The sequence below is a fragment of the Fonsecaea pedrosoi genome, assembly GCF_000835455.1.
Source record: "Fonsecaea pedrosoi CBS 271.37 unplaced genomic scaffold supercont1.2, whole genome shotgun sequence".
NCBI classification, from domain to species: domain Eukaryota; kingdom Fungi; phylum Ascomycota; class Eurotiomycetes; order Chaetothyriales; family Herpotrichiellaceae; genus Fonsecaea; species Fonsecaea pedrosoi.
In genome coordinates this window covers 2,906,572-2,922,582 of record NW_013550614.1, presented here as the reverse complement: position 1 = coordinate 2,922,582, position 16,011 = coordinate 2,906,572, and the positions used below count along the sequence as shown (strand labels likewise).

At 53.3% G+C, this 16,011-nt stretch overlaps 8 protein-coding genes across 8 annotated transcripts; 6 read left to right on the top strand and 2 right to left on the bottom strand.

Moving 5' to 3' along the window:
- Positions 1-654: 654 nt before the first annotated feature.
- On the top strand, positions 655-2,262 carry Z517_03007 (uncharacterized protein; the record flags this gene model as incomplete). Its single annotated transcript, XM_013432115.1, has 1 exon — positions 655-2,262. The coding sequence occupies one exon, from the start codon at positions 655-657 to the stop codon at positions 2,260-2,262; it is 1,608 nt and encodes a 535-aa protein (XP_013287569.1).
- Positions 2,263-3,067: 805 nt separating this feature from the next.
- On the top strand, positions 3,068-4,869 carry Z517_03006 (uncharacterized protein; the record flags this gene model as incomplete). The annotated part of the gene is made up of 4 exons (XM_013432114.1): positions 3,068-3,692; positions 3,756-4,162; positions 4,286-4,651; positions 4,726-4,869. The coding sequence occupies 4 exons, from the start codon at positions 3,068-3,070 to the stop codon at positions 4,867-4,869; spliced, it is 1,542 nt and encodes a 513-aa protein (XP_013287568.1).
- Positions 4,870-5,205: 336 nt separating this feature from the next.
- On the top strand, positions 5,206-6,675 carry Z517_03005 (uncharacterized protein; the record flags this gene model as incomplete). Its single annotated transcript, XM_013432113.1, has 2 exons — positions 5,206-6,393; positions 6,478-6,675. 2 exons carry the CDS (start codon positions 5,206-5,208, stop codon positions 6,673-6,675), a joined length of 1,386 nt encoding a protein of 461 aa, XP_013287567.1.
- Positions 6,676-7,087: 412 nt separating this feature from the next.
- Z517_03004 (uncharacterized protein) lies at positions 7,088-7,535 on the bottom strand (the record flags this gene model as incomplete). The annotated part of the gene is made up of 2 exons (XM_013432112.1): positions 7,088-7,428; positions 7,487-7,535. 2 exons carry the CDS (start codon positions 7,533-7,535, stop codon positions 7,088-7,090), a joined length of 390 nt encoding a protein of 129 aa, XP_013287566.1.
- Positions 7,536-8,278: 743 nt separating this feature from the next.
- Z517_03003 (uncharacterized protein) lies at positions 8,279-9,480 on the top strand (the record flags this gene model as incomplete). Its single annotated transcript, XM_013432111.1, has 2 exons — positions 8,279-8,442; positions 8,550-9,480. The coding sequence occupies 2 exons, from the start codon at positions 8,279-8,281 to the stop codon at positions 9,478-9,480; spliced, it is 1,095 nt and encodes a 364-aa protein (XP_013287565.1).
- Positions 9,481-10,042: 562 nt separating this feature from the next.
- Z517_03002 (uncharacterized protein) lies at positions 10,043-10,663 on the top strand (the record flags this gene model as incomplete). The annotated part of the gene is made up of 1 exon (XM_013432110.1): positions 10,043-10,663. One exon carries the CDS (start codon positions 10,043-10,045, stop codon positions 10,661-10,663), a length of 621 nt encoding a protein of 206 aa, XP_013287564.1.
- Positions 10,664-11,479: 816 nt separating this feature from the next.
- Positions 11,480-13,155, top strand: Z517_03001 (methylmalonate-semialdehyde dehydrogenase (acylating); the record flags this gene model as incomplete). Its single annotated transcript, XM_013432109.1, has 2 exons — positions 11,480-12,676; positions 12,739-13,155. 2 exons carry the CDS (start codon positions 11,480-11,482, stop codon positions 13,153-13,155), a joined length of 1,614 nt encoding a protein of 537 aa, XP_013287563.1.
- Positions 13,156-13,812: 657 nt separating this feature from the next.
- Positions 13,813-15,610, bottom strand: Z517_03000 (uncharacterized protein; the record flags this gene model as incomplete). Its single annotated transcript, XM_013432108.1, has 4 exons — positions 13,813-14,796; positions 14,859-14,993; positions 15,055-15,405; positions 15,476-15,610. The coding sequence occupies 4 exons, from the start codon at positions 15,608-15,610 to the stop codon at positions 13,813-13,815; spliced, it is 1,605 nt and encodes a 534-aa protein (XP_013287562.1).
- Between the last annotated feature and the right edge of the window lie 401 nt (positions 15,611-16,011).

The window sequence follows — 16,011 nt, the reverse complement described above, 5'->3', positions numbered from 1 at the left end:
AGCTACAAGCCAGACCAGGACCAAGGACCAGAGTTGTCAACCTTTCTTTCTTCTAGTGCTGGCAAAATCGAAGGTCGCGTGCATGGCAGCCTCGAGATGTGATAGGATTCGATGCTCTTATGTGAGTCGCTTCCCCCCTTGAAGTTGACTAGGAGAGTGAGGGTGACTTTTTGCCGGGCTGTTTGGTTTGACTTTGCTCCGCCTGCTGGGATTACTGGATTATAGTTGCCCAAGGGGGAGATAGTAGCCGTGCGGAGGTCGTTAAGCTGTCCAAATGTCGAAGCCTGCCAGTGACAAGTGAAGGCGGCTTATCAGGGGATGCAGATAGGAGAGGGATCCCCACGGGGTATCTGACGAATTGTATGCATTCCGTTAATCACTAACTAACGAAATCTAGATTGAGATGCCGGCCATGTGGTCCTGTGGCCATTTTCGATAACCTGTTAAAACTACCATATTGGGACAGGCCAAGCTTCCTCAGCAAATACTTCCTAATAGGGTAAACATAGAACTCGACGTCGCGAGAGATCTCCAGGAGCTCGCGTCGTCAGCGCCTAACAAAAGAAGGCGCCATGTCCCAATCCTCAGAATCCCTCTCTCTAATGAGCGATATCTTGGAGACTCTGTGCAGATCAACCAAAAAAATCAGCGGCAATGGCAAACGCAACCAACGTGGATGCCCTCATCGTGGGGGCGGGCTTTGGCGGAATCTACCAGCTCAAGCGATTGCGAGACCTGGGTATGAACGCCGTCGTCGTCGACAAAGCCAGCGACGTCGGAGGCACTTGGTACTGGAACCGCTATCCCGGCGCCATGAGCGACACCGAGAGCTATCTGTATCGTTTTACTTGGGACAAGGAGGACCTGCAAACCTATCCCTGGGAAAACACGTATCTTTCACAGAGCGAGATTTTGGCCTATTTGAAGCATGTGGTCGCAAAGCACAACCTCCGGCAGCACATGAAGCTGAGCACGGAAATGCTATCGGCCGACTGGGACGCCGACCACTGGCGAGTCACAGCGAGCACCGGAGAAGTCTTCCATGCGCGCTATCTGATCACGGCTCTGGGTCTCTTGTCGGTTGCCGTGTATCCCGACATCCCTGGTCTGGACACCTTCAAGGGCCAGAAATGCCACACGTCGGCATGGGACCCCAGCATCAATTTGGAGGGCAAACGTGTTGGAATCATCGGCTGTGGCTCCACCGGGGTGCAAGTCATCACTGAGATAGCGGACAAAGTCGGCCAGCTTTATTGTTTCCAAAGACATCCCCAGTACAGTGTGCCCAGCGGGATCAAGCCGGTCACGCCGGAATACCGAGACTGGGTCAATAAGAACTACGAGAAGATCATCGCCGACCAAAAGACCTCGTTGACCTGCTTTGGCATCCCCGAATCCACCACCCCCTATAGCCAAGTCCCTCCGGCGGAGCGAGAAGCCGTGTTTGAGAAGCTCTGGGAAGAGGGCAACGCGTTCAGGTTCATGTTCGCCGGATTCTCCGACATTGGGAGCGATAAAGAAGCCAATGAAGCCGCTTGTGCCTTCATCCGGAAGAAGATCGCTCAGATTGTCAAGGACCCCGAAAAGGCTCGGAAGTTGACCCCCCACGACGCTTATGCACGGCGCCCGGTTTGCGACCATGGATACTACAAACAATTCAACCGCGACAACGTCGACATCGTCCATCTGCAGGAGGAACCTATCCAGTCGATCACCCCCACCGGGATCATGACCACGGCCCGCCACTACGACCTCGACGTTCTCATTTTTGCCACGGGCTTCGACGCCATCGACGGCAGCTATAGCCGCGTCCTCATCCGAGGTGCCAATGGCCAAACTCTCAAGGAATATTGGAGCGACGGGCCCAGGGCCTACTTGGGACTCAACGTCTCGGGGTTCCCGAACATGTTCATGATCACCGGTCCTCAAGGACCGTTCACGAATGTGCCGCCCATGATCGAACAACATGTTGACATCAACACCAAGATCATTCAGCATACCGAGGCGATGAGACTTGCGACTGGCAGGGCCGTTGCTGAGGTTCGACAAGAGGCCGAGGACGAATGGGTCGAACACTGTAATGCATTGGCGAATGCAACTCTCTTCCCTCAAACCCCGTCGTGGATCTTCGGCAACAATGTCGAGGGCAAGCCGATCGCCTCTAGATACTACATGGGCGGCATGGTGAACTACTTGAAGTATGTCAACACGATGATCCAGAACGGCTATCGGGACTTCAAACCAATCGGCCAGGCTGCGTAGATTCTGCTGCAAGACATCAAGCTCACGGACAGGATGTTCCCCCTGTATTTGCTGTGTTAGGGTGCTACTATCACCATTTCCGCTAGATATACGTTCCTTTTTGCAGGATACGTTTGGTACGCAATGCTATGAAGAAGTCATTGGTCTCTCAGATCCCACCTTTGTCCTTCCCTCATCTGTGTCTCGATAGCGGGTGATGACTAACTGCAGAGGATAGACGACTTCAGAGTTGATTCCCACAGCCCGAGTTTGGTAGCTAATTCCCAATTCTCTGCGAGGGAGCTAGGTCTAAGTCTTCCATGCCACCAACCATCTATAGTGTCTCGACTTCAATCCAAACAGCAAAGTCACAGAGCCAAACCACACGACCGGTGGAAATGGTGAAAAAGGACAGTGCATAGGCCGAGTTCTAGAACCGTCGGTTCTTTGTGCCGCATCAGTATCATCTGCATGTTGCCCGCGTGCCCACCATCAATGGACCCCGGCGTCTACGGGGTGCCACGGCTAAAATATCTTGATCAGGCATGGTCGAAATAGCTGGTGGGGTAGTCAGTGGAGAATTCCCGCTTTGGGAAATTTGACACAGTCTGGGAACTTCTTCGATCCCAATAACCATGACCATGACTACAACCATGAGTCAAATTCCACACCACTGTGATAAGGCTCTGAATTTAAGCTACTAGGCGCCTTGTCGCACCTCCGCACGAAAAACAGCCATACTTACCTGAAGCCGGTGTCGTCTTTTCCATCTTCTAGAAACGCAACGAAGGATACCAGAACAAGTCAATAACGAAGCTCCCAAAAAATGGCCAACACCAAGTACAACCTTCCCTTCCAGCTTCAGGACCCTGACTTATTTCATGAAGACTCGTACGTGGACGGCAAATGGGTTCAGGCGAAGAGCGGCAACAGGTTCGCCGTCATCGATCCAGGCACAGATCGACCTTGGGCGTCCTGTCCCGACAGCGCGGTAGAGGACGTTGAAACAGCCGTACAATCTGCACACAGAGCGTTCAAAGGCTACAGAATTCTCAATCCCCGCAAACGAGCTCAACTGCTCTTCAAGTGGCACGAACTGATCGTGGCCGCCAAAGATGATCTGGCAACCCTCCTGACGTACGAAACGGGAAAGCCAATTCCCGAGTCCCACGGCGAGCTTGACATGGCATTGGGTTTTGCCTGGTGGTATGCCGGGGAGGCCGATCGCATCCAGGGCACCGTATTCACACCGTCGGCACCGAATCGTCGAACAATGACGATTAAACAACCCATCGGCGTGGTCGCTGCACTGGTCCCGTGGAACTATCCCGTCGCCATGATTTTGCGCAAGGTAGCTGCTGCCTTTGCGGCCGGCTGTACCGTCGTTGTCAAGCCCAGCCCCGAAACACCTCTGACCTGCCTGGCTCTTGCCCATCTAGCGAGTAAAGCAGGTACGTCGGCCGAGGTTATTTTTGTGAAAGATGATGTGTCTCACCGAAAGAAAAAAAAAACAGGATTTGCACCCGGTGTATGTAATGTTCTCACCACCAGCAACGAGAATACGCCTGCGTTGTCCGAGACCCTGATCACACACCCGGACATCAAGAAGGTTACCTTCACAGGGAGTACGCGCGTGGGCAAGATCGTCGCCTCTCTCTGCTCGAAGAACCTCAAAAAGTGTTCTCTCGAATTGGGAGGGAACAGTCCGTACATCGTGTTTGATGACGCGGATCTCAACCAAGCAGTCGATACCCTGATGCTACTGAAGTGGAAGCATGCTGGTCAGTCATGCATCTCCGCCAACAGGATATATGTCCAGACGGGAATATACGACAAGTTCACCCAACTATTAGTCGAGAAGACAAAACACCTCAAAGTCGGCCATGGCTCGCAGAGCAGTACAACGCTTGGTCCTGTCACAGTAAGTTAGAGCTAATCGCGCATACTTCATCGAAATTAGGCGCCCTGGTGATGAGCCCCCAAAGTACGGGTGGTGGAAGTCTTTAGTCCCTGATAACTGGCTGACAAACATCCCCTGTTGCAGACGCCTCGATCTCTAGCAAAGATCCAAGCTCAAGTGGCCGACGCCCTACAGCAGGGGGCGAATCTCGCTTCAGGCACTGGCAAACCTTATGTAGGGGCAACAGAAGAAGAAGGCTCTGGGCTCGGCAAAGGCGCCGGTGGCTATTTCATTGACCCAATTATCCTTGTCAACATGAGCCGAGACATGCTTATCAGCCGGGAGGAGATCTTTGGACCAGTTGCCGCTTTGTTCAAGTTCGAAAGCGAGGACGAGGTCGTGGCATGGGCCAATGAGACTTCCATGGGCCTAGCCAGCTACGCATTCACCAAGAACGTCGATCGTATCTGGAGACTCTATGAAAACTTGGAGGCAGGCATAATTGGATTGGTAAGTCAACATCGCGCACCGCTTAGCTGTCTCTCAGGGCGTGATGAAAGCTAATGTTTTGTGTGCTCTGCCAGAACACCGGAAGCAGCACATCTGCGGAGGTTCCATTTGGCGGAATCAAAGAAAGTGGTTACGGAAAGGAGGGAGGCAAGGATGTTGGGGTAGACGAGTACCTGTACACGAAGACTGGCACTTTGACTATTGAGGGCCAGTATTAGAGGTTGTAGTAGACGAAAGCAACATTTGAAAGCATAGCCTCTGCACAGAATGATCTCGAAACCTTCCTCATCTTTCTTCCGTAAATCCAGCCTGGGCGTCTGGATCATCCGACCAGAGTCTGGGTGTATACGATATAGAGTCAGGCCATTTTTTTGACGCGTAATACTGCCCATTTCGGCAAAGGCATAACCATCGTGGTCTGGGCTCTATGGCTGACTTCTTTGTATGACGCATTCACGGACTTGCGTCTTCTGCTGCTCCAGATAAAAACAGCACCCTGCAGCGGCCAGGATCTATCTGACTCCCGTCCACAGACAGAGATCTCGTGCGAAAAAATGTCCCTCCCCCATCCCTCACCACTGCCATCATTCTGGACCTCCAGTCCGGACACACTGCGCAATCATCGAACCACCGACGTGCTACCTGAAACCGCAGATGTTGTGGTGGTAGGATCTGGCTACTCTGGTGCCGCCACGACCTATTTTCTCCTTAGAAATCCGGAAGCCCGACCGTCGACGGTCATTCTCGAAGCTCGAGAGGCATGTTCTGGTGCCTCGGGGCGCAATGGTGGGCATCTCAAGCCGGATCCGCACTTCGCCATTTCCCGATGGCAACGAAGATATGGTCTCAAAGTCGCCAAAGAGATGTCCGAATTCGAGATGCGACAGGTGTGGGACGTGAAGAAGCTGATCGAGGGCGAGAAGATCCGGTGTGATTTCGAACTCACCAGAGCCATGGACGTGTTTGTCGACGAGCGAAGCGCAAAGCCCGCCATCGAGGCGTATCTGCAACTCCAGCGCTCTGGCTTTGAATTCTCCCCCGACCTCCAGGTGATCCTGGAGCCCGAGCGAGCAGAACGTATCTCGGGCGTCCGTGGAGCGCTTGCGGCATTTACGTATACGGCAGGGTCCGTTTGGGTCCTCAAACTCGTCTACCATCTCCTCCGGCGATGCCTGGAATGGGGTGCAAATCTACAGACCAACACGCCCGCGCTGTCGATTTCACCTTCACGAGATAGCGAGGGGTACTATGCCGTGGAAACGACACGCGGCGTCATCCGGGCCCGCAATATCGTCGTCGCCACAAACGCCCACACTGGCGCGCTCCTCCCAGAATTTCAAGGGAAAATCACCCCCGTGCGAGGCGTGGCGGCAAGAATAGCCATTCCTGCCGGCAAAGACAAGACCCCCCACCTGAACAATACGTATTCGATCCGGTTTGGCCCCGGAGAGTACGACTATCTGATTCCTCGGTCCGATGGCAGCATTATTGTAGGCGGGGCGAAGCAGGTGGTCCTCTCGGACGACAGCAGCTGGCTGGGCAACTCCAACGACTCGGAGCTGATTCCAGGGGCAGAAGAGTATTTTACGGGTTATATGCAGCGCCATTTCCGCGGGTGGGAGTCGTCAGACGCTCGAGTAACTCATCTTTGGACAGGAACGATGGGCTTCAGTGAAGATCTGGCCCCCTGGGTTGGCGAGTTGCCTGGAAAGCCGGGCGTCTTTGTGGAAGCAGGCTTCACCGTGAGTTCTTCCCTCATCAAAGCGATTGTCCCTCGGGGAAACCATTGCAAGGCTGGCCTGGGTATTAAAGCTAACAACTTCTAGGCTCACGGCATGCCACTGATCTATGGCTGCGCCGAAGCCATCGCAAAACTTGTGCGCGGCGATATACAGCATATTGGCGACGAGGATGCGCAAATTCCGTCACCTTTATGGATCACGCCCGCGAGGCTGAACACACAGCTTCGGCTTGCCCGAGAGCATATGCTTGGTAACAGGACCAAGGAGTTGGCGAAATTGTAAAGGAGCCCAACGTCCCCCCCCATGAACAATGGTCGATGCTTTTCCCGCCTTCTTCTGCCCGTGGGGCATCATCTTGAGGCGCCTCGCATGCCACGGCTCTCATACTTGATTTTTCAAGTCAACGGCCCGTGCTCATAACAGAATCAATGATTTGCAAAGCCACTTCATCTTTCTTGCAAGCCAAAAAGAATGTCCACGTTTTCTATCCATGCTCTCTATATTCGCAATCTTTTCAAATGTATTGGTATCAATAGACCTATGATGGATTGTAGAACCGTCATACAATGAGATTGATACACTCTCACCAGAAACCAAATCTGATTTACTGCAAAGCCACAGCGTCCGGCTCTACATCGACACTCAGAGGCAATTGCTTCACGGCGACGCAAGTTCGTGCTGGCTTATGAGTGAACTACTTTTCGTACTCGGCATTCATCTCAGCAAAGTACTTCATGTCGGACAAGAAGACCTTTTTCGAAAGGTACCACATGGTTGTTAGCTCCCTATGTCTTTTCCATGTCTCTCTCTTTCTCTCTCCGGAAGGGGAATCAATCGCAAAACTCACTCCGACCCTGGTGACTTTGCCCAGCTCGCTCCCTGCGGCTTCCAAGATGGCCTTGATATTGCAGATGGACTGCGCCGTCATTGCACAAATGGACTCGGTGACCACCACTCCGTTTGAATCGATAGGAAGCTGGCCGGAGACCCAGACAAGCCCGCCGGCTTTGATGGCAGGGCTATAAGGGCCAGCCGCTAAGCACCACTGTCACACTTCGACTCGGATTTTTACATGGTCGGCTTCAACACTCACGGGGACAAACGTCCAGAGACACAACTGAACTCAAGGGAGAGGAGGCCATTCTCGGAAAAAAAAAATTTCAGGGCGGATCTAGATAACGGCCAAAAGAATATACAAGACAGGGTAAAGAGCCGGGTAGAACTATGAAGGATCTTCTCACTTATGCTGTTTGTTTGGCGCTCAATGTGTTTGTGACATTTTTTTTTTTTTTTTTCATCCGGAGAGCTAAGTAGTCCGATCCTTTCAATTGTGAAGAATCTGCCGCCAAATGGCAACCATTGCACTCTGCTAAGTGGTCTTCAGGCGCCTGAGCACGGTCACGAAGCACGAGCATCCATTCCGCGCTCCCATCTCACGGATCGGCAGTGAATTTGGCACGGTCTGTTTGTGAAAGAAGTCTAGTTGATGCAGGGGCCGATGCAGGGGGCAGATTCGTGTCTTTGGCCAATCCAAGAACCCTGAAGCGATTGTCAGAACGATAACGTAGGCGCCGGCACGTATTACCAAATCAGGAGATTTCAGCGGTTCAGGAAGGGTGGTGCCGTTTGGGCCCCCCCCCCTCAGGCCTCTCCCGTCACATCTCAAACTGGCAAACAAAAATCCAATAATGTCCGTGTATCAGTCGGAAGTGCCATTACCGAAAAGGGGGGAAATGACTCGAGCGTTAGGTCTCCCTGTCAAAGGCACGCTGCTGTTGTGCCTTGATGCAGATATCTTAAATGCGAAAAGGGTCACTGATAGAGCATACGAGTGTTTGTTGAAACCACCTTTGAAACCCCGCTGACAAGGAGCCTCGTCGTTGCAATGTGGGCTACGGCGCAGATCGTTCCCGACACTGTGAACGCGGCGACACCGAGCAGCGGAGTGGTACACGATTCGCCCGCGGGTGGAATGACCAGGGGTCTCAAGAAACCATGGGTTTCGACTCCGTTGATCGAGTCGCCGGGCTTATCTGAAGCTGCTGGATGGTACGTGGCTCTAGAGCAGCAGTAGCCTGCTTGTTGTTCTTGTTGTTGTTGTTGGGTTCCAACCCTGGCTTTGGTCGTCTTTTTCCATTGTTACTAAATCGTAGAAGCAGAATCTTCCTGAAGCTCGACAACTTCCAGCCCTCCGGATCCTTCAAGTCGCGCGGCGTGGGCAACTACGTCCTGCAGCGTGTTCGGGAACGACAAGACGCCTCCTGCGGCCATCTGAACAACAAGACCCATTTTTACGCCTCATCCGGCGGTAACGCAGGGTTGGCATGCGTCCATGCCGCTCGCTCGCTAGGGTATCCTGCTACTGTGGTCGTGCCCACGGCAACCAAGCCTGACCTCGTCGCCATGCTTTGGGCCAAGGGCGCCGCCAATGTCATCCAACATGGGCAATCCGTCTTGGAGGCGGATCGCTATCTGCAGGAGACGGTTTTAAAATCGGATCCAGACGGAGTCTATGTGCCTCCCTTTGACCATCCGGACATTTGGGACGGCAATTCGACTGTCATGGACGAGATCGCCAGGCAGATGCACCCCGAGAAGCCCGACGTGGTCGTCTGTAGTGTCGGCGGAGGCGGCCTTCTGAACGGCATCATGCAATCTTTGGATGCCAGATCATGGACCGACGACGTGTCCGTCGTGGCGATGGAAACCCAAGGAGCCGATTCGCTCAGTCAATCCCTCAAGGCCGGTCGGCTAATTACCATGGATAAGATAACTTCACAGGCCAGAAGTCTAGGGGTCGCCAGGGTCTCGCAGCGAACATGGGAGTACGCTCAGCGGCCGCGGGTCATGAGTGCTGTGCTACCAGACGACCAGGCCGCAAAGGGCTCCTTGCTCCTGGCCCAAACGGAGAAGATCATCGCCGAGTTGACGGTCGGAGTCAACATTGCGCTCTGCTTTGACGGTTTATTGGAAAAGGTCCTCGGCCGCAAAGTAACAAAGTCTACAGAGGTGGTTATTGTTGTTTGCGGCGGCAATGACATCAATCTAGAGATGTTGACCGAGTGGATGAAGGCTGGCCATACCTAGAGTGGTGTGTTGATCTTGTATTGCTTCCTGAGAGTATTAAGGAACAGACAGAGTAGGACGCGATATTTGGGAGGCTGGACATTATTCTCCGGTGAGACTGAAAAGGAAAAATACAAGAATCAAAGTATATGGGCTCAAACACCGCACAGGTTATAAGAATGAAAATGATTAGTCGACGAGCCGTCTTTCACACCGCGATAGCCGGTCATCGGCCTGAATTTTGTGACATAGACATGGCCAAGTACGATGAGATTGAGGCGCTCGCAGACGCCTGGGATTATCCATTACGGTAAGGTCTGTAGGCAACGCGTGCTTCTCTATCAATACCCATAACAGCACACGAAAAGCTTCATCTGCATAGTGCGGAGAGACAAGCAACGACCATAAAGCATTCGACGGCGGCGAGAACTCATCGAGAGATCAGATCCAGGTTAAAATAGTCAAATCAGGCAATCACATCCGTCAATGTCCAGACCGGGCTCCAGGCTTGTCATTGGTACTACATCCCCTTGGCTGCAACACTTTATATAAGAATGTCCGTGAGTGATGGTTGGAAAGTTATATGGCAACAGACCTAGGGATCATTCTCGAGAAACTACATCGCCATGGCCTCTATCGTGCGTCATCTCCATTTCCAGATCGTGATTCAGGACTGATGAATATTCTCTCACTTCAGGAACACAATCGACCTTTCAACCACGTCGGAGTGTCCGTGCCGGACATCCAGAAGGCGGTGGATTGGTACTCGTCGCTCGTCGGCTTTCAGCTCATTGGCAACAAAATCCACGACATCAAGCGCGCAGAAGTACCAAATGCTCCAATTTTCGGCATCTATCCAGAGTCGCTGCAGGACGTCAAAGTCGCATACATGGCGACCGGAAACGGCGTGGGTTTCGAGCTGTTCGAGTTCGGAAATCCAAAGACCTACGTTCCGGAGAAGCAGTTTGAGTACCACCGAGGCGGCTTCTTCCACATCTGTGTCACGGACCCAGAGCCTGACGCGCTGGTGGGGAGAATTGTAAAGGCCGGAGGAAAGCAAATTGGAGCGACTGTCGATCCCGTCTTTCCCGTCCCCAAGAACATCAAGTGTCTCTACGCAGCAGACCCGTGGGGCAACGTGATCGAGATTCTGGACATCAGCTTCGAGCGCCTGACGACGCTTGCTAACCCTTCTTCAAAATAAACAACTTCTGTCCGATCAGAGGCCAAGGGTAGTTCCTCGCGTCTAATACAAAATCACGTTTCAAAACGTCCCAGGTTTCTAGGAAGACAGGTTGTTACACGGTTGCTTGTGATAGATCGCGCCGGAACGTAACGGGAACCTCGGTTGTTTTAAAACGACAACGAAGACACCCAAAGGTCTGTACACCCTGGAAGAGCGGAGCCTCCTCCGGCCATCTTCCATGAGACTTTGGCTGTCGTGCAATTGCAATGGAAAGGGGGTCTATGAGGTTTGATCACAACACGTGGAGATCTAGAGCGTGCGGCTCTCGCATGAGTTGTTCGGGGCTAAGATATGGAAGACAAAACGCACAGAGCGAGTCTCCTTTGAGCAGCTTGATCAATGCCGAGTTTGGCTTTCTGTAGGCAAATATCGATAACTGATAGAACGGTAGTGTACCTAGACACTTGTACCTCTACATAATTTTCGTCGCACGCTGCTACCTTCAAGAAGCAGCTCCTGCTCAGCTCCATCGAGGGATAACCAGGAATCAGGGTCGGCAACAGCGTCCAGATTAGGCAGACCCCGTCTTCTTCTGGCGCAGGGAATCCGAGGCTCTCTGATGAGCCGCAGAGTAATATTAATACCTTGAGTGGCCTCAACTTCCGCTTTAGGTAAGTTTAGCCTGGGTCCAGGCCGGGCTGAATGGTTGGTTGTCGCATGGTCAGCTCGGAATTTTGCTGTCGTCTATGTTGCTTCACTGGACTAGCGGTCGTTGATACTCTTCTTTAAATCTCAAAGAGGCCTACTCATCTTTCGCTGTCACCGGAGAAGCGTATGGCGCACAGGAAGACCCAAGAATCGGAAGAGCTGCGCATGTTGAAGGCCCCTATCGACAGGTTGAAGGCTACCACGAGCCATCTAATAGCAATGCAATCGCAGTCTCGCCAAATCGTGGACACGGCCAATTTCCTGGACAACGAACTGGTACCTTCTCAGACACAAGAATGGATCGATGTTCATGACCCGGCGACCAACAACCTCGTCACCAGAGTCCCACAGAGCACTCAAGAAGAGCTAGAAGCGGCGGTCAGATCGGCTCATAACGCGTTCTTATCATGGCGTGCCACCTCGATCATCCGAAGGCAGCAAGTCATGTTCCGGCTGACGCACTTGATCCGTCAAAACATGGACACGCTCGCTGCCTCGATCGTGCTCGAGCAAGGCAAAACTCTTGCCGATGCCAAGGGCGACGTACTACGAGGTCTCCAGGTCTGCGAAACAGCTTGCGCCATCACCACGCAATCGACGGGGGAGGTGCTTGAGGTCGCGACGGACATGGAGACAAGGTCGTGTCGGGAACCACTAGGCGTTGTGGCGGCTATATGCCCTTTCAATTTTCCGGCAATGATACCACTGTGGTCACTTCCATTGGCGACTGTGACCGGAAACACGCTCATTCTGAAGCCTAGCGAGCGAGATCCTGGAGCCGCCATGATCATCGCTCGGCTGTGCAAGGAAGCCGGGTTCCCTCCTGGGGTCGTGAATATCGTCCATGGGTCGGCAAAGACGGTCGATTTCATCATCGATGCACCAATTATTCGAGCCATCTCGTTCGTCGGGTCGAACCGCGCCGGCGAATACATCTATAGACGCGCCTCTGAGCAAGGCAAGCGGGTACAAGCCAATCTCGGTGCCAAAAACCATGCTGTGCTCATGCCGGATAGCAACAAGAACCACGCCATTCACTCCATCATTGGTGCCGCCTTTGGTGCCGCCGGTCAACGCTGTATGGCACTGAGTGTGCTCCTTTCCGTGGGAGAAACCCAGCAATGGATTCCAGATCTTGTTGAACGGACCAAATCTCTCCGAGTGGACGGAGGCTTTGAAAACGACGTCGATTTGGGGCCTGTGATCACTCCCCAAGCGAGAAAACGGGTCGAAGGTTTGATCGCGTCTGCCGAGGAAGAAGGCGCGACCATCTTACTGGACGGTCGTGGGTATAAGCCGAGTAAATATCCCAACGGCAACTGGGTACGTACCATTCTCTCACTCCCCATGTTCCAGCTCCAAGATTTCTAACCGGCTGAACTCAGGTGGGCCCTACCATCATCACCAACGTTAAGCCACATATGCGATGCTACACGGAAGAGATATTTGGGCCGGTGCTTGTGTGCCTAGATATCTCCACCCTCGACGAGGCTATCGCGCTGATCAACGACAACCCTTATGGGAATGGGGCGTCCATCTTCACGACATCTGGGGCCGTGGCCACACGGTTCCAGAAGAACATTGAAGCCGGCCAGATTGGAATCAACGTGCCAATCCCCGTGCCTTTACCGATGTTCAGCTTCACAGGCAACAAAAAGAGCGTGGCAGGGACGGGACTCGCCAATTTCTATGGCAAAGATGGATTGAGATTCTACACTCAGTGGAAGACTGTCACCAGTTTTTGGGGGTCGAAAGACGCTTCCTCGACGGAGAAGAGTGTCAGCATGCCCACCCAGTCATAATAACAACAACAGGCGTGTGTCGTTATCAAGCTGCATGTGTGGCGCATTTGGTGGGCAAAAGGAGTCCTTGAGCGCATTTCACAGCGACATCAAACGTGCTCATGGGGAGGTCACGTCCTGCCGAAAACAAAGTGAGGCAGCCGGTGTTTACGCAGAAGATGTCTCCTTGGAAGCTCCTGATGCCCCTTTGTGGAGTTTGTCTTTTTCCCGGTGACAACAATAGTTCAATACTGATCGGGAAGAACATAAGGGCTTTCGGCAGTCGTAAGCACTACCTTGTACATAAAAGCTGTGGGAGATCACATACGACGGAGGGAGGTCGACAGTTAGCCGATTCGTAAAGGCTAAATTAGGCCCACGGTGTGTTCAGCTTGGGGAGTGCTTATAAGGAGGGTATATTAGTAGTTAGCCAAGGCCCGAACGGGATCCCTAAGCTCGAAGTGGCTTCCGTGGATAGTGCATTCCCTGTGTCTTTCGGGCGCGCTCCCCCAGCGGGCCCCCCCCCCCTCCCCCGTGCTCTGCCGTCGCTCCCCCAACATTCCGTTAGGTGCACAATTAAAGTGGCCTGGCTCCGTTTTCGTAAACGAAAATAGTAAGGGATAAAGACAGTTCGTGGATTACATATGTATATATATACGTTCACATTCTTCTCCCGTCTCATTCTACCGCCAATTTGTCCTTCAGCCACGCGTCGTCTCTGGCCGTGAATGCACAGTCGTAGGCTCTGGGCACGGCAATCAGGCCCATGACGTCGGAGAAGTCGAGTCTGCCGATCGAGGGGAGTCTCGTGCCGGGAACCTCTTTGAGACGGAAAGCCAGGATCAGGCGGACGAGCATGGCGTAGATGATGCGGTTGGCGATCATGTAGGCCGGGCAGATGCGCGATCCGGTCCCGAAGGTGAGATGGGGCAGGTGGGAGGACGTGTCGCCGAGGAATCTCTTCGGGTTGAACGCCAGGGCGTCCGGGCCGTAGTGGTCCGGGTCGTGGTTGACGCCGCGGATGTTCATCGTCACGCCCACGCCCTTGGGCAGTGTGGTGGTGTCTCCGACGGTCACTTCTCGCGACGTGCGCCGCATGTTGAACGCCGACGTGGCGTAGAAGCGCAGTGTCTCCTTGTACAGCGACACCAGCAGGGGCACTTTTTCTTCCTGGAAGGCCATGTCCCACGCCCGATCGCGGTCGCCGTCGTAGACCTCGAGAATGTTCTCCAGGCACTCTTCCTGGAACGCCTGTCCTGGCGCACTCGACAGCCACGCCATGCATTGATACGTGCTCGACGAGACGGTGTCCGGCGCGGCTTGCAGGATCGACATGCAGGTGCCAAACAGCTCGTCCGGCGTCAATCTCTCGGATCTCATCGACGACACCAGACAGTCGGGGGCCTTTCCCTGTTCCGCCTTGCGTCGGTACTGCTCGTGCAGGACCTTGGCGCATCTGTTTCGTTCCTGCGCCGCCGCGATGAGCTTGGATTTGGACCACGGCCACATGCGAAGCAGCGGCACGTAGTGTCGGTATTCGGTCGTCGACCCACGACATTCGGTGATGACGTTCAGACTGTTCAACAACTTCGTGGCCAATTCTGGATCGAAATCTCCGACGCGGATCCCATATGTCATGTGCAGGGCCAAATTGAACATAATCTTTCACGCCCCCCCGCCCCCCGGTTAGCTTTGGATGGGAGATCCTTGGGTGGTTGACGAACCTGACGTAGCCATGGATATGTCTCGAGGGGAACCTGCCCGTTCTTCCCACTCTGGTAGATCTTTGTGATGAACTGGACCGAGTCGGGCTCAATCAGTTTGTAGTATCTCGGCCACATTGATTTTCCGAGAGCTCTCTACGACCAAAACAAGTCAGTACAACGGGGGGAATACAGAGAGAAGGTCGAAGAAACATACAACCGCAGCTGCTCTGCACTTCTTGACGTCCGGAGTCAAGGAAGACCCCGAGATGTCGAGCCCAATGTAGTCGGAAAACCCGTGTTGGTGCACCCGGTCCAGCATGGAACTATTCTTGGAGACGAAGAGCTCCTCCATGACGGCCCAGGAGCTGACGATGACGGTCCGTTGATAACCCAGTTTGATCTGGTAGATCCCCGACGCCAGTTGTCGGCTCCATCGCGAGAAGATGTCGGCGTCGTTGACACCCAGACGACCACCCAGGAATGGCAAGTGGCCGACAAAGGGCAACGATCCTGGCGCTTCGGGGATGTTGGCGATGCGAGGATAATTCGTTCGATATGCCGCCCACTATAAGCCCCTCCGGTTAAAAGCAATGGATCAATGACCAAGTGAGTCTGTATCTTTGTTTATTGCTTACGATGAGAACGAGGACTGTCAGAGTGAGTCCGACAACGACAGCAGTAGGCCATCCCCACGCCAACGCCAATGTTGGTACAGAGAGTGAAACTCCCGACAAAAAGTCGTTTGCCTTTGCGTGACTATGGGTATTCATCCCGGATCGGTCCTCGGAGTCTCTGAGTCGATATGGGAAGGATGTTTCTGGTTCTTGCGGTGAGAACGAGCCCCTCAAGGAGCCATGGGGAGATCAACAGCGACGATGTAAAAGGAACCTTGGAAGCAATGAGTTGGGTTCCTGCAACACCGTCAACACCATCAACACCTTTTTCTTTCGGCAATTTTGTGTCTTATCGGATCGACTACCATTGGATGTTGTTCGGTTGTGGCCAAAAGAAATCCCGCCTTATCTTCCTTCTCGTCCGCCACGGGATCCTCCGGGTGATCAAGAATATGGGATCGGCCGTCTCTTTGTTGGATTGAACTTTGGTTTCCTCCACGTCTCTGAAAACAGGATGGAACTTGAAACTCAGCCGGTGATCGGAGGGTTTTACGCAA